Source organism: Pelecanus crispus, chromosome 7 (genome assembly GCF_030463565.1).
Source record: "Pelecanus crispus isolate bPelCri1 chromosome 7, bPelCri1.pri, whole genome shotgun sequence".
Taxonomy (NCBI): Eukaryota; Metazoa; Chordata; class Aves; order Pelecaniformes; family Pelecanidae; genus Pelecanus; species Pelecanus crispus.
In genome coordinates this window covers 39,649,904-39,672,483 of record NC_134649.1, presented here as the reverse complement: position 1 = coordinate 39,672,483, position 22,580 = coordinate 39,649,904, and the positions used below count along the sequence as shown (strand labels likewise).

At 38.8% G+C, this 22,580-nt stretch overlaps 2 protein-coding genes across 2 annotated transcripts in view; one reads left to right on the top strand and one right to left on the bottom strand.

The window, feature by feature from the left end:
* The first annotated feature begins 41 nt into the window (after window positions 1-41).
* CHCHD4 (coiled-coil-helix-coiled-coil-helix domain containing 4) lies at window positions 42-9,565 on the top strand. The gene is made up of 3 exons (XM_075714345.1): window positions 42-110; window positions 2,393-2,491; window positions 8,427-9,565. Exons 1-3 carry the CDS (start codon window positions 89-91, stop codon window positions 8,705-8,707), a joined length of 402 nt encoding a protein of 133 aa, XP_075570460.1. The 5' UTR covers window positions 42-88; the 3' UTR covers window positions 8,708-9,565.
* An 11,049-nt stretch (window positions 9,566-20,614) lies between these two features.
* Window positions 20,615-22,580, bottom strand: part of LOC104035030 (netrin-4) — a 51,085-nt gene continuing 49,119 nt past the window's right edge. Inside the window, exon 10 of the mRNA XM_009488186.1 lies at window positions 20,615-20,751. Within this exon, the coding sequence (XP_009486461.1) occupies window positions 20,615-20,751 (137 nt within the window). The remainder of the gene's footprint in view (window positions 20,752-22,580) is intronic.

Sequence of the window (22,580 nt, the reverse complement as noted above, 5' to 3'; positions counted from 1 at the left end):
GGCGGCGGAGGAGCGGAGGGAGCGGCGGCGGCGGCGGCGGGGTCAGTCTGCGTGCGCGCTGCGGCGGAAGGCACCGGAGGGTTCCGCCATGTCCTACTGCAGGCAAGAAGGTGCGCCCGGGTGCCCTCCCAATGTCACGCCGGTGGGACAGGCCGAGCGGGCTGGCCGGGGGGTGGGGGGCGATGCGGGGCGGCTGCTCGCTCGCCTCAGCCCGTGGAAGGAAGGCGCGGCCCGAGGGGGGAAGAGGCGCGGAAGCCGCCCGCGAGCCGCGTGTGGCGGCGGGGGGAGGGCTGCCTCGCCCCCCTCCTCCCACCTTTCGCCTCACGGGAGGCGGGAAGGCGCGGCGCGGCGGTTGGCCGTGAGGCGGGAGAGGGCGCGGCGGGCCTCGCCGCCCTCCGGGCTGGCCTGCGCTGCGGGGGCCGCGCCCGGCTGCGGGGGCGGCGGCGGCGGCGGCGGGGCCCCGGGGCGAGGCGGTGCGCGGGCCGCGCGTCCCGGCGGCTGTGGGCGAGGTGGGGAAGCGGCGCCCTGCGGCGGGCTGCCGCGCCTGCCCGCGGGACGGCCGGAGCGGGGCGTGCGGGCGCCCCGGGGCTCCGCCGTGGGGTGGCTGAGGCGTGCGGGCACGCTGCCGGCTGCGGCGCCGGACGGTGACCTCCCGCGGGGGCTGCATCTCTGCCAGCTTAGCTTAAGTGCCCAGAGGGGGTGGTTTGTTTTGTGAGGTTTGTTTTTTTTTTTTTTTAAATTCAGATCATTAGTGTAAAATATTACACCAGTCTTTAATGGAGAGTATTGTTACTAACAAGTATCCTATTGAACACTTTCTGGTAATTTAGTGTAGTTTTTCTTTTGATCTTCCTTTTTTTCTCTAACCCCTTCATCTGGGTTAGTCCTAGTAACGGAGTAGTTTGAGCTTGTTTTGAAACAAGCTTTTTTTGAAACACTGTAGACCGACAGGGTGGGTAGAGCGGGAGCTTCATGTTTCTGTGTCCGTGGAAGGTATTATGTTGTATGGGTTGTGATATTTATGAGGCTTGCCTAATTCATACCTGTATATTCCACCCTCTGCCTTGAAGTAATGTGTGGTGACTAAATGTAAAGTTTCCAACTGGAAAAAAAAAAAAAAGCCATTCTGTAATTCTGAATGCCATTTTGAAATGATAAACTTCGGCACACTGAATGCTGACTATAAACTGTGGTGAGGTAGTCATAACCTATAGATGTCCTTGCTTTAAGTTTTTAATGTATTTATTTTAACAACATCTTAGATCTTTGCAAGATCTGTAAGTTGTCTTATGGCATCCCACAAAATTACGGTGGCGGGGTTAGGGTTCGTATGCTTCTAGTTCCTTTTATATAAGAAACGACTGGATGTTCTACATTGTAAAGTTTGTTGGAGTACAACGCAGAGTTGACAGAAAACTGTTCCCCATTTAAAAAGGGTTTAGTTTTATCTGTTTCTCAGGCATGTTTAAAGGCATATTGGTTACTGAGCAAAGTAAAGGGAGTTGCTGAACCCCTGCTAGTTGAGGTCACGCTGAGGGGCAAGAAGTTACTAATTTCTAATATGCTGAGTCACTGTAGTGGCCTTTATGAATTTGGAGAATGAAAGGCAGTTCTTGGGGAAGTTAACATTGTTTTTCCACTCAGTGAACACTTAGTTATGGGTTCAGAGGAGTTTCAGCTAGCTGTTCTTTTCTGCTTGTGTCTGCCTCAGTGGTTTTTTTATAGTTTTACGGAGCTGTTGGAAAACTCTACTCAGGTTTCCAGCCAAGCCTTCCCCCACTCTGCTACAGAACTTCTTTGTTAAATCAAGAGTGGCACAAGAGCAGGAAATACACTGGTGTTTTTCTGTCCTTGGTAATGTTCACAGCACCTTTCAATGTATTTGGTTCTACAGTGTTAAAGTGCTTTTCAGTATTTAATTCAGATCATTAGTGTAAAATATTACACCAGTCTTTAATGGAGAGTATTGTTACTAACAAGTATCCTATTGAACACTTTCTGGTAATTTAGTGTAGTTTTTCTTTTGATCTTCCTTTTTTTCTCTAACCCCTTCATCTGGGTTAGTCCTAGTAACGGAGTAGTTTGAGCTTGTTTTGAAACAGCTTTTTAACTTCACAGTTCAATGAACTGTACTGTGATCTGCAGCCATTACAGTATGTTGCTGTGAAAATTGGAACTTCAGATGAATAGAATTTCAGTTGTGTATGTGTTCCTCTGAACCAACAACTTTTCTCATTGAAGGTGATTGATAAGCACAGCAGAATTCATTTGCTATTAACATTTATGCATCATATGGAATATCTCATTACCTTGTGGTGTTCAGCCGCTTTGTAAATGACTCCTCCTGTCTCAGTTTTCTCTGAACTTTTGCTTGTTGTCTCCTATACGGTAGGAAAAGACAGAATTATATTTGCGACCAAGGAGGACCATGAGACACCAAGCAGTGCTGAGCTGGTTGCAGATGACCCAGATGACCCCTATGAAGAACAAGGTCAGTAGTAAGCAGAACAACAGAAGTAAAGAGTAATACATCACTTATATTCTCACAATCTTAAAAAAACAAGAATAACAAAAAACAAACCTTGTATGAAGTAGGAACAAATTAGTCATTCATTTTTAAAGATTGAGGGCAGCTGATTATTCAGTAGATAAACACCTAAACTCTTAGAAGTTTTAACTTCCAAATTAGGACATCACAAATGGCATGCTTTCCTTACAGTGGGTTTTTTCCCTACATTTTTAATGATCTTTCAAAGTGGCCTGTTCAAATACATCAGTTGGTGGCTTATAGTTTTGGCTAGTAGCCAGAGATACCCAGAAAAAACTTTTCATTCCTTTTCTTTTCTTAATGAAGTTAGAGCTTAACCACTGAAAATTATGGTTGTTTTTTCACTGTTTTAAAAGTGCAATTTTCAGAGAAGCTGAAGTGAGTTACATACCACTGTCATTGATGTAAGTTGCTCACCTGCCTCTGTGCAGCTGAAATTGCCTAATTTGGTGATCTCTGTATATCCGATTTAATATAAATTTTATCTGACTCATCCTGTACTATACTAGTAGCAATATAATCAATAACTAGTAGTAATATCTTTCAGTGACAGATGACAGGTAAGTTCAAATTACTGTTTTCAACTGTAACCATCTTGCCTCGAAAAGATGTAAGTTAAAGTTTTCAGTGAAGATTACAGTTCTTGTATGAAGTAGGTCTAGCCTGCAAATGGAGATTTAAGACAGCAGAATATTTCTGAGATCAAGACTTGTAATATTCTGATTGCACAGAGAATATTTTAGGTTTTTTCTAATGAAAAAATGAAATAATATTGCTATCATGAAGATAAAATAAATTTTGTTCTAGGTTAATACATTGTCATGAACATCTGTGAATTTGGGTTAACTTTTCTTCTGATTGCCTTTATGACTACAGGTCTTTTAGCCTCTTCACTTTATGTGAAGTGATCTCATTGCTTTCAACTCAGCTGAGATTGAAGTAAATGCTTCACCCTTTTTGAAATTTTGTTAGAAAGTAGAAGTTATGCAAGTGGCTCTGTGACCTTTAGAGGGCAGTATTTAAGCACAGTTTAGCAGCTGGAGCACAGGGTCACTTTGTTAGCTGATAAGGTATGTAGTTTAATTTGAACCATATCTTCCTATGTCATTAAAATAATTTTTTTCATACATAGATTTGTGTCTAAATGATTTTGTATTTAGCTGCCTATCTTGGCCTCATTACAACTGTATGTTGTCAGTAGATATATCTAAAAGTTTTGCTTGTCAGCAGTGGTGAGTCTGTTCAGTTTTATAAGGACCCAAATGAGAGCAATGAGAGAATTTCAGAAAGCTGTTTAAAAACCGCAATTTAGTATCCGTCAGGAATTGTTCTACCTCGTATTTTCAGATAGGTTGTTTCACTGGCTACGACCCAATACCCAAACTGCCTATTTGGTGGAAACAATCTGTGCTTTGAGATTTGTCATCTTCACCATGGGACTGGTGCTTCAGCCCCTAAAGATTTCAAATAGAGTACAGGCAATAAAATTTATGTGGCACTTGTATCTGTTACTGCCTTGACCAGGATGGAACCTACAAATGATTCATGTAAAGTAGTTCATCCTTAGGTGGAAAACAGTGTCTGAGGAGAGCTCATTTTTACGAGTGTTTGCTCCTGTCAGTATGCTGTGTGGCAGTGAAACAAAATCAGAGTTTTTAACTCCTCTCTCAGGCACGTTTAAAATCCATTATTGGTCTGTTAAGTGAAGAGTTAACAGCCTCCAATGATCAGATGGTGGAATTCCTTTTCTGTGGCCTGTGGCTTTGTTTCCTCTGAAAAACTGGAGACTGCTTGCAAAATAAAGCAAAGAAAGATACTTTTTCTAGATATCACATCTGGAGAACATACAAACCCTTGGAGACTTTATCATTTGCTGAACTGTTAAGTCACCTCGTGTGGTGTACAGCTAAACTAAGTGGTTTGCTGTTTAGCTAAGTAAATTCATGTATGCAGTCGGTATTGATGTTATATGTGGTTGGTTAAAGTTCATCTATCTTCCCCCTTATAATCATTCATGGTCTTTGGTGATAATTAAATATTCTGTTAGTAAAAGGTGTCTGTCTAGCAACAGCATATTGGTCCTATAACTAAGCATCTATTTTTGACACCAGCTTTTAAGATGAAAGGGAAGGGTGCCCATCTCAGATCTGGCATAATAGAGAGACATACTACAAAGGCTTGGAATGTGAACATAGAAAACAATTCTCTTGGTACCTCTAAAGAGGGGATTCTCTTGCTTCTGTCTCACGCCACACCCCTCTGCCACAAACTACTCTTTTTCTGGTTGTATGCATACCACAAGTATATAGTCTTGTGCCATGTATTTGATAGTAAACTAGCCAAAATTAAAACAGCCACTTCCTCCTTGTTTAAATGCCATATTCATTGATTCCTCTTACCTGTATGTTGCTGCGTAAGGAAAGGCCATGGTGAGGAGGAGAGGTGGTGGCGTTTTTTCCCTGGCAATCCTGTATTTACAGCATGTTAGATCACTTGCTTCCTAAACTATAGGGCAGGGAACAAAATGGAGAAAGCCAGAAGCTAGTTCTGTCAGGGACACCTTAAAGTGAAAATGTGTGTCTGTGTGACACAAAGTAAGAAACTCTGTAAACTCTGTTTAAGTACTGTTAATAAGTTTGGGTTGGCTTTTTTGGGGGTTTGTTTTTTTTTTTTTCCCCTGAGCATGTGGCAAGTTACTGCTGTGTTTTAAGGGTTCTCTGAAACTTGAATGATCTTGGGCTACAATGCATCAGATAAAAACAGAGAAACAATTGACATGTCACAGAATGTAGCTGCATCTAATGGGAGTGAAATTTGTGGGCAGGAAAGACATATGGGCAGAATGTTTTGGAATGTGTTGAAGTGCAGAAGCTTTAGCTCGTGTGGTCTTTATTTAAAAGAAAATTGGAAAGGGCTTTGCTGTACATAAAGTAACATGCAGGCTTTTCTAATTTAGTTTCTACTTTGAATAGAAGGCTTGGTTTCCAGTGTTCAACTTCTGTGGCATAATTAACTATAATGACTCTTTTCATCTTTTCTGCTGCGCTATACACAGAACAGTCATATTTGGGAAAGAATAGATTTATTATATGGATATACCATAATCTGTATTGTTTTCTAATACAGCTGAAACTTTTATTTGAGCCTTTGTTTTTTTGTAGGGGCCTTTTTCAAACTTAAGATAAACATGTAGTTCGGTATTTTTGGGTAGTTCTTATTTTGCTTCAGGCATTAACAGACATTAGTCTTTGAGCAGTCTACTGTAGTCAGTAGATCAGTCAGGAAAACTTGTGCTGTTTCCCTTGGGAGAAAATAAAGTAAAAAAAAAAAAAGAGAAAATAAAGTATTCTTTTTTTATTTCTATCAGTTATGAGGTTTTCTTTTTTTCTATCAATTATGAGCTTTTGGTAGGCAAAATGTTAATGGCTCACTTTAAGCCAAAAACATTGAAAGAAATGAAGCCATGTGAAATGGGAAGGCAGACAAACCAGGGTAGGTTCAAGTTAGCATTTCATTTTGCAGTGTATCTCAAAGTTCCCTGTATGTGCCTTTTAACAGCTGTGGCTGATAGAAAAAAATTAAGAATTCAGTGGGACTTCATTACAGCAAGTACAAAGACAAGTGTTGACAAATGCAGATGGGCCTGCCTTCATCCATGATATTAACAGATCCCATGAGCTAAGAGAGATTAGGTTGTGTGATGTCAGCAGTTAATTGCTAACGCAAGTCCTGATCTGCTATGATGTGAACAGGGTTGTTTTCTCTTCCCCAAGTGCAGGCTCAAGTGGACCCACTGGATCAGTGAGGTTCAGGCTGCATTTGAAAGAAGTTTTAATTCAGTTTAATTAAAAATAGTAATCCTGTCTATTGCAGACTTGTGATTCAGCGAGAGTGATGGATGAAGTATTTTACATTTTTATTGTGTTCTAAGCTAGCTGATATTTATTGAAGTGTGCATTCTGCTGTAATTATCAGTGAGGAAATGCTTGCCTTATTCATCTGTATTTTTGTTTTGTTTTTTTAAAGCATGATTTCTGTGTGTATAACATCCAAACCTGATGCTATTTCAGTGATCAAATAGGTGCAAATCAATGCTCATGTGATATGCCAGAATGTATTGTTTATGGGATAACTCTTACATTGTGGTTAAAATCTGCATGCTTACAAAGCAGCTCTGGCTCTAAAAAGAACAATTTATTTAAGAGAATTATTTTACAAGTAATTTTATTGCTGTGGTGTCTTCAGGAACATTTCAAAACTCTTCATGTATTTTTTTCTTTTTGAAGTATTAGAAAAATGACTGTTTAAAATGACTGGTTGATGTTAGTGAGGAGGAATATAGGACTTCAAAATCTAGTTTACAAAGCAAGCCGTATTTCTTCTACACTGTATGATCAACATCTTTCTGCTTTATGTCATCCTTGGCAATAAGGAATCTGGCACCAGCCATCCATTTCCTTGTCTCAGAAGTTCTGCTTTTCCTCCAGGCAGCTAGAGATACCACGATGCACTGTGGTAGGCATATCTTCTCAGTACAGTGATTATTACGGATATTTTGCAAAACTATCTTGCTGAATAAAGCATGATCAATGAAAAAGGACAGTATTACTGTAGTTGACTAAATCATGCTAAGGAGACTGTTACTTTCTATAATGACAAGGAGACTGATCAACACTGAGATTTGACTGACAGTATAATTTTCTGCTGAACTGCACTGAGTTAGAGCACATCATTGATGAAATGCAAATTGGAGTAAAATTTTCTTTTCATTCCTCTTAATATAGCTCAATATGATTGAGCTGCTTTTGCTGTACCAGTACATAAGATTCGTGATATTGTGGCCTGGTGTCCAAGGAGTTGCTAGTGGGAGTGAAACGAACCTCTGGAACTTCATGGTCCCACAGGACAAAGACAATAAGTAGGCTTATTGAATTCTGTGGGAATATTTTAGGTAATATCAAATTACATCAGGCCCTAAAAATAATTTCATGTTCGGATCAGATTTAATGCAGCTTTAGTCTCTGACAATGGTATTTTCATACCTGCTTCTAAAGGGAAGGTACTTAAACTTCAGGTTTGCACATGTTGTTAGCTTCTGTAGAAACTGAACCTGGAGATGAAGTTAGGGAAGTCTACTAGAGAGGAGGAGAGCCAACTTAAAGTGGAGAAGAAACCAGCTTGGATCACAGCACAGTATTTCTCTTGTTCTTTGTAGATGAACATAACTACATGTATGTTCATACAATGCAGAGAAAGGGAATGGAGATGCATTGCTTTAGAGCAATATATTAGAGACTCTAGAAGCCCACACGACCAAGTCCATTATATTACATTTCTATAGCTGACTGTTTAAAAGGTTTTCTAAAACTTCCAGGGGAAATAAGTTCAAGCAGCAAGCCACAGAACTCCATTGTGCAAATCAGTTGATGTGTCAAAGAACATATGTCCATTTAAATCTTCACCTTGCTATTCCATCACTGAAGTTTTCATCACAAATAAACTGACTTTCATTTTTGTAATTCTGGTTTTCCAGTTCAAATTTTAAGGGGGAAAGCTGTGGGTTAGTATTCAAGTGTTCATTTAAAACAAGAAGAAAAATGCATCTATCCAACTTGATTTAAAAGAATTCTAGCCTTAATACTGGAATTAAATTCTTATGACTTGTATGACATGATTTTAAGGCTTGCTTGTTCCCCTGACAGAGAGTGGCAAGTGGATTGGATTCACAGTAGGTGAAAGATGTTTAGCATCCTTGAAGCTACAGAACTCATATGGCATTGTTAGTACTTCAGCTGACACCTGCAGCCTAGCAGCTTTCACTGAATAAAATCAGTTTTTGGAAGGAGCGCTTAACTTTTCTTCTTTCTTGTTTGTTTAGGATTGATATTGCCCAATGGAGATATCAATTGGAATTGCCCATGTCTGGGTGGAATGGCTAGTGGTCCCTGTGGGGAACAGTTCAAGTCAGCCTTTTCTTGTTTCCACTATAGCACAGAAGAAATAAAGGGATCAGACTGTGTGGACCAATTCCGTGCCATGCAGGAATGCATGCAAAAATACCCAGATCTTTACCCTCAAGAGGATGAAAATGAAGAAAAAGAGAAGTCAAGCAAAGATTTGGAGGCTTCTGCTGCCAAAGAGGAGAAGGGATCTAGCTAATGAAGATGCAAGGAGGCTGTTGTCTCCATTTCTCATTTTCAGAGACATGGACTTTTGCAGTATGTCTGTCTTGAGTTGTCAAGAAATGTTTCACCATTGTTCTATACACTGTATCATAGTAAATAATTTATTGCCGAAGAAGAAATCTCACTGCTACAGCCTTGCAAATACAGCAAAAAGAACGAGTATATGTATGTATTGTGTGACCTGCTGTCAGACACAACTAATACTTTAACAGCTGTTTTCTACCTTCAAGTTCTCCTTGAGTTTTGGCTTGAATAATGTCTTTAAATATATATAGCTTTCAACTCAAATTCCACTAGCACACCACGTCTGTCTTCATTTAAGTATGTTCTGATCAATAGCTGATCTTTTTTAATGTATTCTGTTCTATTAATAGAAATTGCATCAAATGATTGTTTTTCCGTAAAGATTTTTTTGCCAGAGTGATACAGGACATTGAAAATGGCTTAAATCTAGAATTTGTAAAATAATTTCAAATGGTCTTTTTAGATTATGGTTGCATTTTACTACTAGCATCAGGTAAGGACTGCCAGAAAGAAATGTGTATCTCCTCTGATTTCACTTCACTTATTGTGATGGCTTTTGCATTTTTAAAAAGGGTGTTTTGTACAACCACTGATAAAGGTGAATGGAAAGAATGTTGGTCACTGGCTTTATTTTTGCTCTGAAACCACAGGTTTTGGGTTCCTTTAGTTAGTACCTGCTCCTTCTGTGTTTAGACAGGCTCTTGTAAAATACTTTGAGAATACAATGAAAATGTTACCTGGTGTAATGATCTCAAAACAGATACTGTGACTTAAGTGCATATTAAAAAGCAAATACTTTTTACTTTCATTGAAAGCTCCTGTTTCTGTGTGGTGTTTATTGTTAATACTGCTTGGATTTGAGATACTCTTCTGTGTTGTAAGCAGTCTTTGAATCAATTTGTGGGTTGTGAAGATCAGTTGCTTCAGCTTGTCAGATTTTTATTCTTGTCCAATTCTTTTTTCCCCAGCCCCAGGCAGGAAGGCGTAAAAAATGTAAAGTATTTTCAGTAGCTATAGTAGACTGTGGATCGTGAACCAGCACTACTGAAGCCCTGAACAGCTATTAAAATATTTGAAATTTACTTTAGAGTTGCAAATAACTTAATAGTAATTCACTATAATTTAATACCTGTGCATAAGGGAATGCTACGTTGGTTTTCTTTCCTAACAGAACATAGGCTGTGAGAATTATATTACAAAACAAATTGTACCTGTGGCTTCAGTAACTGTGTCTTGCAGGCTTGTGGGTTTTTTTTTTTTCTTCTTTCCTTATGTGTTGGTTAACTTAACCAAAGCATGAAAAGTTGTAGTGCCTGTAATGCAGCCCAGTAAGTCTAGTAATGTTTAAACACTTGCCTGTCTCTGTGGGCAGCAGTCTTGAGTGCACAGCAATGTTGCTTCCATGTTTTGGTATCCTGTTGTTTGCATAAGTTATTGCAGTGTTAGTGATGATGCTTCTGAGTGTTTGAGGGGAAATTCTGTTAAATTTTACAGTGTGTTTGAGCTGTTTATATTTCAGTACAGCTGTAGGATCCTCACAAAAAATTGTAGGCAATTAAGTGGCTGACGCTACTCAGTTCTGAGGGCTTGGATAGCAGGTACTCTGAGCATCTCTTTGCTTTTAAAAGAAACAACGTGTGACAGAGCTTCTCAGTGTGACTCTTTCAGGTGTAGGAAGACAAATGCCGAGTTAACCTGAGTAAGTAAATGGGCACAAAAGCAGCAGTGATAAACCTTGGCACTTAGGCAGTTGGACCATGAAAATGAAGTCTTAGGCAATCAGATAAACACTGGGCACCAAATTAAAAAAAAAAAAAAAATCACATGTATCCAAGCTTTTGGTTGTTCAAATGGAAATCCAATGCGTTATTTGTGAAGAAGCAAGAGCCGTTTGTGAAGGGGTGCTCTGTTCTAAGAACAGTTTGCCTCCTATTTTTTTCTGCTGTGTGTTTCTTTCCCACATTGCCTCAATGCTCTACAGGTTTTGGATTTATCCTCTATAAAAGTATCTATAGCATCTGTGTACAAAACATAAAATGCGAGAATCCTGGTCCTACAGTAGCTAAGGACCTGAACCTAATACTGACAGAGGGGAACTTGCAGCGTATAATCTAACGTGTTTGAAGGTGTGTTTAGGATGGAGTTGCTTCTTGCTGACTCTGCTGTGACTTGGTAACCTGTTGTGCTAGATCCAGTACAAATATGGAATATGTGTAAGGACCTTACATCAGAAACTGAAAAATGCTATGTAACATGTTTGAGGTGTTTTGAGAAAGGAAGATCTTAAAGAGGTCTTTGTGGAAACTATCACTTTCTTGTCATCCTATCCTTGTCAGACTAGAAGCTAGCATAACTGTCATCACTTCACTGCATTTGCATTCTGGATAATCCCTTAAAAGTGGAAATGTAACTTGGACTAAAAAAAAAGTCTCTCTCATTCTCCTCACCTACGCTTCCCCCCAGATTCTGCTCCTGCTGTGAGTGCTAGCCTGTTCTGCTTTTGACTGATTTTTTTTTTTTTCCTCCCCCTGCTAAACCTTAAAATAGTGATAAAGATTTGCTTGACAAGGAATTAGGGCTATATGTTGAGACACAGAATCCAGCCCTTTCTGTTTTCTAGTTTAATTCTTGGAGTATGTTTCCTGCCATGGAATTTGTATTTTGCTGCATTAAGAAAAGTAAAATGCAGTCAGACTTCCTTCTGGATTTTAAGTTTGTGATAACCATGTAGTATAGCTTGCACTTCAGTGAAATATTAGGAATTAGAAGGTAGATTAATGGTAAATACATACTGCCACTTCCTTGGATCCATGAAAGTAAAGAAAAAGAAGCTGTTCAGTGTGGACTCTGCAACTGATTTTGATGATGCAATTTTAGGGTCAAGTTGTCTTTCTTGACCATTATATATCCCTTGAAAGTATTACAGAATTTGCATGGAGATTTCTTTTCCATCTCTAGTAGTAGACTTGTTTGTAACTCTAGATGAATGGGGAAAAAATAAATTGTCTGGAATTTCTTTTTTTGCTATGTAAACTAATGCAGTTGTCTATGTATAGATAATGTAACTCCTTGTTTCTATTATGTTTCCCAGCATTGCTTTGTTTACATGATTTTCCCCTTATAGTTGCATGCTCCATTTTCAATCTAAAATCAATCAGTGGTTATTTTAGTATGTAATAAAGATGCTGAACTGATCCCTGGCAATACGTGGCAAGCTTGTGAAATGAGCATATATTAGATAATAAGTTGCATTTTTATTGTCTGGACACAAAACTTAGAGCTGCATATTGTTGTTTTGTTCTAATGTATTTCTTATTTTCTGCATAGGTAATGTCTTGATTCTCTATCTGTCATCAGTGAGCTACTGATTCTTGGGGGAGTAGTAGATTCAAATGTTTTTGAAAAATTGCTTGTGTGGAGTCATTTTGTAATTATTTTATGCATGGTGTATCAGGTAATTTTGTATGTAAAGTCAAAAGTAGTCATTGGTGGGGAGAAGCAAAGCTTTTGTTATGAAATAATTGCTTTTAATTTTGTGGCTTTTAGTTCATCACTGTCCTGTAAGAACTGATGTGCTGAGTGTGATTAAATGTTTATTAGAGTTTAGCTAAAAGGAACTGTTAACAAAACATGAAGCACTTCTAGATGTAGTAGAATATATTTTTAATACAAATTACTTAGCCTGAACAGTTATGTGCAGATATAATCCCAGTTGGATTTTATCCATTTAGTTTTTAGAATAAAAAGAGGTGGTTTTAATTGTATTTGTCCTACAGACATTTATCATCATACTGCCTTGTACTATATTACTATGTAATACTTCAGTTTTCCGGTTCTAATCATTCTTCTTCAGTTGTTGCACACCCTTGTAATTCTGGAGTTAATGCAGTGGTGCAACAAGCCATAGTTTTGAAGGCTGGGTAGGACTGTTATCAACTGGCTGGAACCCCTGGATGATGCAGGCCACAAATTCATATGTAACTTGTGATAACTTGCTTGCTAGGATGGGGTTGTTCCTGCAGTCAACTTAAACTTCAATCAGTGGAGCATGCGTCACATCTGATGAGGATAAAGATTGCCTATAAATCTTGTCTCGTACAGGTGAATGTTTTAACATAAAATATATTCTAAAATATAGTTAACTACTGAAAAGTGGTTAAAACTAGATAAAATTGCATTTTCAGGATGTGTTTAAAAGTTACTCATTAATTTTTTCTGCTTTTCTCTGCAGTACAGTCTACCTGTATTTCAATGATCTAACTTTAACTTGTGTTCAGTACCTTTCCTAGAGAGATGAACTTGCAAAAATTATCTTTTTTTTCTTTCTTCCCTGCAACAGGAATGATGTATGCAACAGTGTCTAGATGGAGGGGTTTATCTTGCAGTATATTCTAAGGATCATTAGATCTGGGGATCTGGCAGGGCTGTGTTGGAAACAAGATCTATATCCTATGCAGTTCTTATTGAGACTGTCCTTGTTAAACCTTACAGTGATGTCTCCTTTTCATCTAAGGCACTTATCTGATCACACGTCAATGAATCTCTTTGAAGAAAGTTGTTACTTAAATAGGTAGAACCTACTTTCTTATTCCTAGGGAAATAAAAAAGGATGTTATATGCTGCTTAGACTCTTGTTTTACTTCTAATTAAAATTCTATCAGTGTTAGTGTGGAACAGTGTAGAGAAGCTACCAGTAGTTTGTCATTTATTCTTAATCAGCTCTATTCATTGGACATGACTTCATTTTGTTGAACAGCACCAACCTGTCTGCAGTTGTTTTTCAACTGCTTTTAACCCCTCTGGAACTAATGTTTTGTTGGTGATACTGAGAACTTGAGAGAAGACCCACCCAATAGAGGAATAATGGAGAGGGTACAGCAACAATTATGACACTGATGTTATAATTCTTTCCCACTAATGCAAGATAGTACCTAATATGGTCCATGGGTCAGTGTGAAGTTACTTAAAATGTCAAACTAGATAATGTGGTGGTGAATTCATAGCTAGAGCATGAGCTTCTCAAGGCCTGAAACAGTAAGATGTGAGGATTTTTTTAAGTGTTCTTCACTGTAGGCTAGTTCTGACTGTATAGGGTAAGATGACTAGAATTCTAGTTCAAGACATGTATCTGTAGCTGAGCATGGAAGAAGCAGCAGCTTATCTTTTTCTCAAATATTGATGTATCTTGATATTATGAAGGCCAAGAAATAGGTCAAAGACTGCTAAAATACTGAAATACTAGTAAATGTAATACATAACTCTTTCTCCTAAAGACACCCTGAGCAGTTCAGACTGCTGCTATTAACATGTTAATAGCATTAGTAAAAGCTTGCAATGGGTTTTGTCCCCACCACTGCTAGAAGTACAAAGATCTATGATTAGAGTACCCTGTGCTTTCATCCAGTGGTTCAAGCTGGAGCAGCCTTTTCATGCATTCAGAGCCACTGAAAGTAGCCCTGTACAACACGCTGGAATACTTGGAATGTTGCTTAATTTTTGCCATTTTCTAGTTTAATTTAAATTATTAAATATTTTGTCCTGCTTTTGGAGAATGCTGTGTTTGCTGCTTGATATACAAAAAAAAGCTTTTTGTAATTGAAGGAAAGTTAAACTTGAGGTGGCAAGTTTTACCCAGTGGTGTCAGGAGTGGAATATATGGCCATGGCTGCCTAATGTAGGACTGTGATTTTTTTTTTTTTTTTTTTCCTGTCTGTTACTAGCTTTACTTTCCTCAAGAATCCTTGGACTTTTCCTTTATTTCTTTTTTGTGTGTGTTCTCCAGTGAATTCCATGTTCTCACCGTAAACTGTAGTCAGCAGCGAGAGCCTGAATGGAGAAGCAATCTCTAAAACAAGGAGAAATGTTTTTGATGTTGGGTTTTTGGTTTTTTTTAGGGTTTTTGGTGGTTTGTGGGGTTTGGTTTTGTTTGGTTTGGTTTTTTTTTTAACAATAGCTTATTACAAGTTGGTGTTAATATATATGTGAGCAGACAGCTCATGAAGGCCCTGTTATAGCCAAAACAAAGAGCAGAGGAAGTTTTGTAGTGATTGCACGTTGCAGGTTAACCTAGATGCCGCAACAATGATGTGAATGGTAAGTGGACATCAGATTTGATGTACCAGATCTGATGACAGGTCCAGTTGATTTGTTTGTTTCTGAATGTGACAAGTTCCTTATGCCTCCTAAGAAGGTGAAAGCATCCCTTCATATGCACTCATTCCCTTCCTAGGGTGCCGTGTGTGGGAGAGGGATGTTTGATTTCTACGTCTGCGGTTTCTGACCTTTTTCTTGCTGTTATAAGAGTGTTGCTGCCTCCACTCTGTTCCTTTTGCTTTCTATTTTGTCCCCTTCTCATATGCCCCCAAATACTAGCATTGCTTCCTCTTCCCCTACAGTCAGTCACATTTCTCCTTGCATGTATTGGCTCTGTTCCCTTACCTGGCCCAAGGGGCCATCTCTTCTTTCTCCCTGCAACATAAAGAACCTACACAAATGAACTAGGTTGGATCCAGCTGATTGTATTCCAATTTGGCCCTGCATGGAACAAGCAAAGGTTGGCAGAATTTGACAGTTAGATGCCATACTTGTTAACATTTCCCATGTCATGTGTGAAGCTGCTGATTTGGAATTAGTCCAGTTGATAACCATTATGTTTTCATATTGGGAGTGTGTACAGATGTTACTAATGGGTGTTAACCTGCACAGTTAATGATTGAAATATCCTCAGTGCTTGTGTTTTTTCTCATAAAGGCCATGTTACAAATGAATTGGGGTTTAATATTTTCAGAGCTAGACTCATGATTTTTCAAATGCAGAAGTGCCGACGGCCTGAGAATCTGGGCTAGCAGAACTTGTACTGTACATTGTCCCATGTTGGCCTATGTTACTTATCAATAAAGCACTGCACCTGACATAAAGCTACTATCTAGTACCAATATACAGGGATAGTCTCCTGGATCAAAAGTCTCTTTTAAGACTCAGACCTATGCCTTTGCAAGTGGTACATCATAATGTTTCTCATCACTAAGCTGCAAAAAGAACGATGGTGATATTTATTGTGTCATTAATGTGTGAAGAACGAAGACTGCGTCTTAGAGGTACAGTTTTCTCAAGTACGCAGGTAAGGTAAGGACTTGTACAGGACCCCGAAGAGTCTGCTATACTGCAGAGTTGCAAGGGTAAGTCTCTGTAATGCGCTGGCTTGATTTTACGTGTGGAGACCAACACGAGCAGACTTCTATCCAGCTAGGTCCTGAGCATTTATAGGTAGGGCATCTTCCACCTACCTGGCATGGATTTCTATTTTCATGCCTTGCATCCCACAAGTCAACTCTGTGTAAAGGAGCAATTTTAGGACCCGATAAGTATTTTTCAGACCTCATTAGATCTCGAACTAGTAAAACTTCATGTGTGTATTTCTTATGGGAATTAAGCACCTGCAAGTACCTACATGGAAGACTTTGCAGGATTGAGTTTTGATCAGTTACTGAATTAACATGCCATTTATATAAATTAACTGTACCTATTTTGTCTTTCTAATCTGCACATGTTCTTGTACCAAATATACTTGGTTTTGGTAAGTTGCTCAGTAGAAAAATAACGTGTATCATGGTTGCCTTATTATCTAAATGCTTTTCTCCATTTGCCTGACTCTGTGCTAACACTACTGAAGCAAGAACCTGATGTTTGGGATGTTTGTGGTTTACTAAACTAAAAATAATTATTGCGCATGTGGTTTGAGGATTGCATGGTTTAAAATTTTAAAAATAGATCCCAAACCTCACATCAATAGAAGTGTCCGAGTATTTTTTAATTGAAGTTTTAAGTAAAAAAAAAAAAAAAAAGCTATGACACATAACAAATAACACACTAACTTTTCCAGATCTGGGGGACTTGAGGGAGCACATCATGTGAATTATATCAATTCAAAGAAAGCTTACATTGAGCAGCATGGAAAAATTATGAGACATGGTAAATGCTACAGAGAAAACTTATTCTTTATAGCAGTGAGCCACTCTCAGAAGAGCAGTGCACAAAGGTGGTGTGTAGGTACGTTTTCCTTCTTAGCTGCTTGCCAAGAGCAGAAGCTGGAGAAGTATTAGTAGCAATATGTCAGTACATTGGAGTTAAGGCTCAGCACTCACAATGGTCATTTAATGAACTACTTTGATGCTTTAAGCGTCCATGTTGCCAGAATGATCATGTATTCATGGATACGTGTGCTGCACAGCTGTTAGAGAGCTACTCTGACCTCCAGCAATCCTGAGTTAGCTGCTATCTGTGAAAAGTTACATGTGCTTCGGCTTCAAACTATCACCTGCCGTATTATAAATTTTCCGCAGCTTTCCAGACTTCTTTTATTGTGGGTAGAGGCTTTTATTTCATCCTTATGCAGGATCTCCAAGTGATACATCATTGCTAGTGTTTGGTATGTGGTTGCTACTGCTTGTGAGACACCTTGTCTGTTTGGGTGCTGTAGCGTTGTCCATGTGGCCATTTTAAAGACAGGTCCCATTTTAGATGTACTAAAAGAAGCTGTCCTGCCACCTCTGTATCAGGGCAATGCATCCTTTTTTCCATGTCAGTATTCTTCATATTACCGTGCCACCTAAGACACACAGTCACAGAGAGGATCACAAGGTATGTGATATTGTACACAGGCCTAAAAAACAATTCTTTTTTTGGTACAGGAATACCCTACCTTCTATGGTAGTTCTTTTAATTTACTATGTATGACCTTGTTTGCTTGTTGTGAGGAATATGTAACAGCTTCTACTAGGAAGACAGTTCTCATCTTGCACTGTTTCATGCTCATCTTCATTTCAGGTACCAGTACACAGGAAAATAACTTTTTTTTCCTTTCCAAAGTCTCATGGTGATTAGCTTAAACTTTCTCATCTCTTCTTTAATCAATAGCTGTTCTAACTTTATCTGTGCAGTTCATTTCTATTTAGGTACTTACTTTCAGACAGGCTATCTGGATTGTAGCACTGCAGAACAAAGATTGCACATGGTAGCTCTGTGTGAGTTGAAACTTTATTCTTTTATTTTTCTTCTCTGTGAACTTGGAGACACCTGATTAGCAGAAGTAGTGATACCAATAAAAGTCAACTTGCCGTGTTGACTCACCCTAATGTGCTTTAGTTTTTCATTTTCAAATTAAATTCCATGCTTATGGAATACCTCCTACTCTATAGAGCAAAACCATTAAACAAGAGCTAGTAGTTGGAACAAAATGTGCAATGTTTCTAACTAATGGAGGGAATGAAGTAGACTTAGCTATACAGGTACCTGCAAGTAAATTAGAGATTCGAAAAGAATGGGAAATTAGGAGAAGAAATTAGCTGAATATTTTTGGGTTCCCCCACTCACTTTACACTTTGCTCTGAAGTATATGTATGTATCGCCTACTTTTGAGATATCTGAAATGTGTCATATACTGATGACTTTCTTATTTGCGTACAATGGTGTTTGCATTTGGTAGTCATTAATCACTGTATTGTAGTAGGCCCCAAGAGAACACACCAGGGTATCAATATTCTTGTTCCAAATATTACTTCTACTAGTCGTAGCTAGAAATGCTTGTAAATGACCATGTTAAAAAATAACTTTCATCCTCAGAAGGGAACTATGCAGATGTTTACCCTCCCCACAAAATCACCAATCTGGCACAAAAGGTGGAATATGGGAGTTTGCTTTAATATGGTACTGACTATAAATAAAAAAAAGTGGAATATGATCATCATTAAATAAGATCCCTTGCAGGTAAAATGGCCTGTGTTGAAAAGCATGCTCCTTGCTTAGTTCTAAACCTGTACTTGATTTTCATTTATTCTGAGAGGCCCTTTGAGAACAGACTGTAAATTCATGTACATGTCTTTATTGATATTTGAAAGAGAACTAGTCAATCTTTTTGTTATGAGATGATTTCTGGAGACAGTAAAGAAAGCAGTTGCTATGCTGTTAACTTCTGTAAGCTGACATTTCAAATTAAGCCAGATTCCTTGGTTAAAAAGTGTTTTATTGCATTAATTAAATGGCTTGTTGGAGATGCCACGTTGTTGGATACCACTTTAGGTAACAACAAATGAATAATGAAGTGAAAGAGGAAAAGCAATGGCAATGGAGGAGGGGAGACTTTCTGAAAAGGGGGGAGGAAGAAACACTGTTTATGCACTGTCGGGAGAAAAGTGGGGCTTCTATTTTGTAAATATCTGCCTGTCATACATTTCCAAATGAGTTGAGGATTTTTCTGCTGATCAACCAATATGAAGTTAAAAGGAAAACAGCAACAATTGGAATGAAGGAAGCTGGTTTTTCAGGTTCCCAGTGATAAAGAGAACAAACTGATGGTGTGAGTTGGACACTGGGACTTCCATCCTTCTGCATTAGCATTAGGTTTTTCTAGATACTCCAAGTGCCAGTCAGACAGTACTAAATGAAGATATCTCCTCTTTCCTGAGAGCATGAAAAAAATTACAGACGTGGAATAGAAATATGCAAAAGTAGCATGTGTGTATGCTTTTTCTCGTAACCCCCTGAAAGAATAGACTGACTCATTATACGTGATGAGGGAATGTGCTTAAACGAGCTTCATTTGATCATGAGTCCTTAAACAGGGGACATGTCTTAATGACAATTTCCTCAGAATACTGTGTTAGGGAATGATTTAAGTAGCTACCTCTTAATTACTATAGGGTAGGGTAAAGTTGATTTAGAAAGAATGCTTTTGCAGAACAGAACTGTTTTTACCTAGAGTGCAGATATTGTCCCTCCTATACTTCTGTGGAGAGGAAAATAATCCTCGGGCACAATGGGAAGGAAGCCTAGCTTCAGTATCTTAACCTGAAGTGTGACCAAGAGAAATAAAGCAGAATGAAAGTGCTAAGTGCAATCAAATGCCAGTGGTCTTGAGCACAGTTTGAATAGTCAGGTTGCTCTCACAGTAACTATAGCTACCTCATTTAATACACAGTCCAGCCAATCCATTTACCTCCTCCTGCTTCTACCTTCTAGCTGTTGTAGTGTTAGTCTCAACATTAGAGCAGCTACTAGTTCCTCACATGTTTTGGCTTATTCCTAGGAAAAGGTTTTTTAGTGGTAATTGCTATGAAACCTTTGTGGTATTACAGACTGAAGTACTACAGCAAAGAGCAAAATGACCTTAGATAGCAAGGGTTGGATTTGGAACCAAGTTTGAGCCAAGGTGCTTTCTGCAGCAGACCTCAGCACTAAGCATTGATGATACCAATGTGCATCTATAAAGGACCTCGTCCCAAGATAAGTTGCATGTTAGTTTGTTCTGTTCGGCAGTGGGATAATATTGCCTTCTAGAAAGCAACCCATTATATTGGCATAATTGCAGCCTGATGTTAAATCAGTCTGAGCTCTTTTAAATAAGTATTACCTAACATGCTTGTCTAGTATTATGCCACTTGTAAAGCTGAAAGAAATTGCTGCCTGTTAGTGGTCACTTATAAAGAAAACTACACCCAAGTAATGAATGTGTTATGTAAGCAGCTTATACATATTAATAACCTGAAGTATGGAAACACTAATCTGTATCTTTAGTTTTGCCTTGTAAAATGGTTCTCTGGCTGCATGGAATCAGGCTCAAATTAAGAACTGACTTGTAACCTATGCACTAGTTAATTTTGTATAAGGCTGTGTGGTTTTTTGAAAAAAGTAGTCATGTCCCAAGTTTCTTGTCTAAGCACGTGAAAGGAGAAAGGATGGCAAGTTTGCTTTCATCACTTCAGCTAGGAGCATGTTGAATGGGAACGCATGAACTAACTACACCTTTCACTGCAGTGTTACTAAAAGGCAAAGTTCAGCACTGTAACTTCTGAAGCAGGAATTATTTGCACCCAGTTCGAAGAATATCTGATACTTGTTTTCCCAAATATGCTTTCCAGGGTTTCACGAGGCTGTTCATGTTCACAAGGAGTTTGCTGGTCCTAGAGTCCTCCTGGCCTGCTATAAGATAGTCAGTACCTAATTTAAAAAAAAAAAAAAAAAAAAAAGGAAAAACTTCAGTCAATAAATAGGTCTGTTTTCTTCTAAATGCAGAATTTCTCTATTTCATAAGCATCTGGCATGTAGCATCTTTAGCCAGCTTCATCCAGTTTATGCATGTGCCATCTTATGTGTAAACATGCTTTCACATGCGTATTGTCACTGCTGACTCCTGGGCCCACAGGTTCAATGTTGCCATATGATTATGGTCAGGACTTACAACTACGAATTGATTTAGTTCCAGTGGCCTTACCACTTACAAATTCAACACCTCCATGTGCAGATGAACAGGTTTGACTCTGATCTGTCTGACCTTTGTTTCAAGCCATTGTAACTCCATGTGCTTCAGTAGCATTACTCCTGGCTTGTGTAGGTATGATGAGTAGCAGAATTCAATCTGAACAGCTGTGGAAGCTGGTATTATATATGAAAATAGTAAGCCAGGCTTCCTAGATTATAACCTTAAGATACAGGTAGCAGAGCCTCAAAAAAGAGGTCTGTGAACAAAAAAGTAGGTAACTACACACTGAGACAAGAAACAAGTACTACTAATAATCATGCCACAGCCTTAGTAGATATATAACCATTCTGTGTTGTATTAACTGTAGTAAGTAAAATTCCCTCATTGATCAGAATTTAGAGAAACAGAGGTGCACCCATGGCAAGCTATGCGTGAGGTTCTGCCGGCTGCTACTTATGCCTTTGTCCCCTCCTGATGCTAATGCCCTCCATCAAAGTTGTGTGCTGGGAAGCAACTGCTGATGCTTGTATAGAAAGGAAGGTGTAAAATCCCCAAGAAGAGAGGAAAAAGTAAGGTTTCCACCATGAGTCAGGACATACTGTGATCTTGGGGTAGGGGTTCAGTCAAACAATATGTTGAAATCTGCAGAACTGCAGCGATGGGGACACTGTCCATAGCTTTAATTTATATGAAGAGGCAATGGCATAACACCTGTATCTCTAACATCTACATTTCTGAGCTGTATGTCTTAAGCCCTCTGTTTCTGAAGAGGTGCGAAGTAAAGCTAGAGAGGTACAAAGGAGAAAAATGTCCTGTGATATTTTCCATGTTCAAATATCTGCACGGGATCAGAGGTACTCTCATCATCTTTAAGCAATATGTTTTATTCATGTCTGATTCAGGGCTCCCACAGTTTCATAGGGAGCACTGGTAAATACTTAATTATGCACAACTGTGCCACTGGAGTTTAAGTAAAGGAAAACACCTTATTCATTTGGACTACATCAAGTCAAAAATTTTATGTGCAAATTCAAGAACTACCCCCAAAAAAGAGCTCAAGGTCCATATTACATTTCAGTGCAAATTCAGATGCAGTCTTTCACTTGATACAGATAACAAAATTTGTTTCTGAGACAGTACAGCTCATTTCACCATAACAGGAAAAATCCATACAGAGCTTGATTTGACACAGCCTTTCCAAAACAGCTCACTCTTGTATGTTGCTAATTTCAGCTGAGAACTTATCTTAAAGGTTAGATTAAACCTTATGTTTTAAGTGAAGCACAAGGAATTCCTTTCACTCAGTGGATATGTTTTTAATCTATTGAGAGGAAAAATAATGGGGTAATTTTTCTATCAGGTGCTGCTTTTAGAATGATGGCAAGTCACCATTTTCTGCAGTGTAAGGTTGAATAATGAAACGTGATCCCCAGCATACACTACCGGTCACCCTAATGACACTCAAAGTCTTTGTCTTATTGGGATTTGATCCCAGGACATGGTCTCAAAGACTTGGAACTTCCAGTGATGTGAAGGAAAGCTGTGTGTAATCAAAATCTGTGAGAAT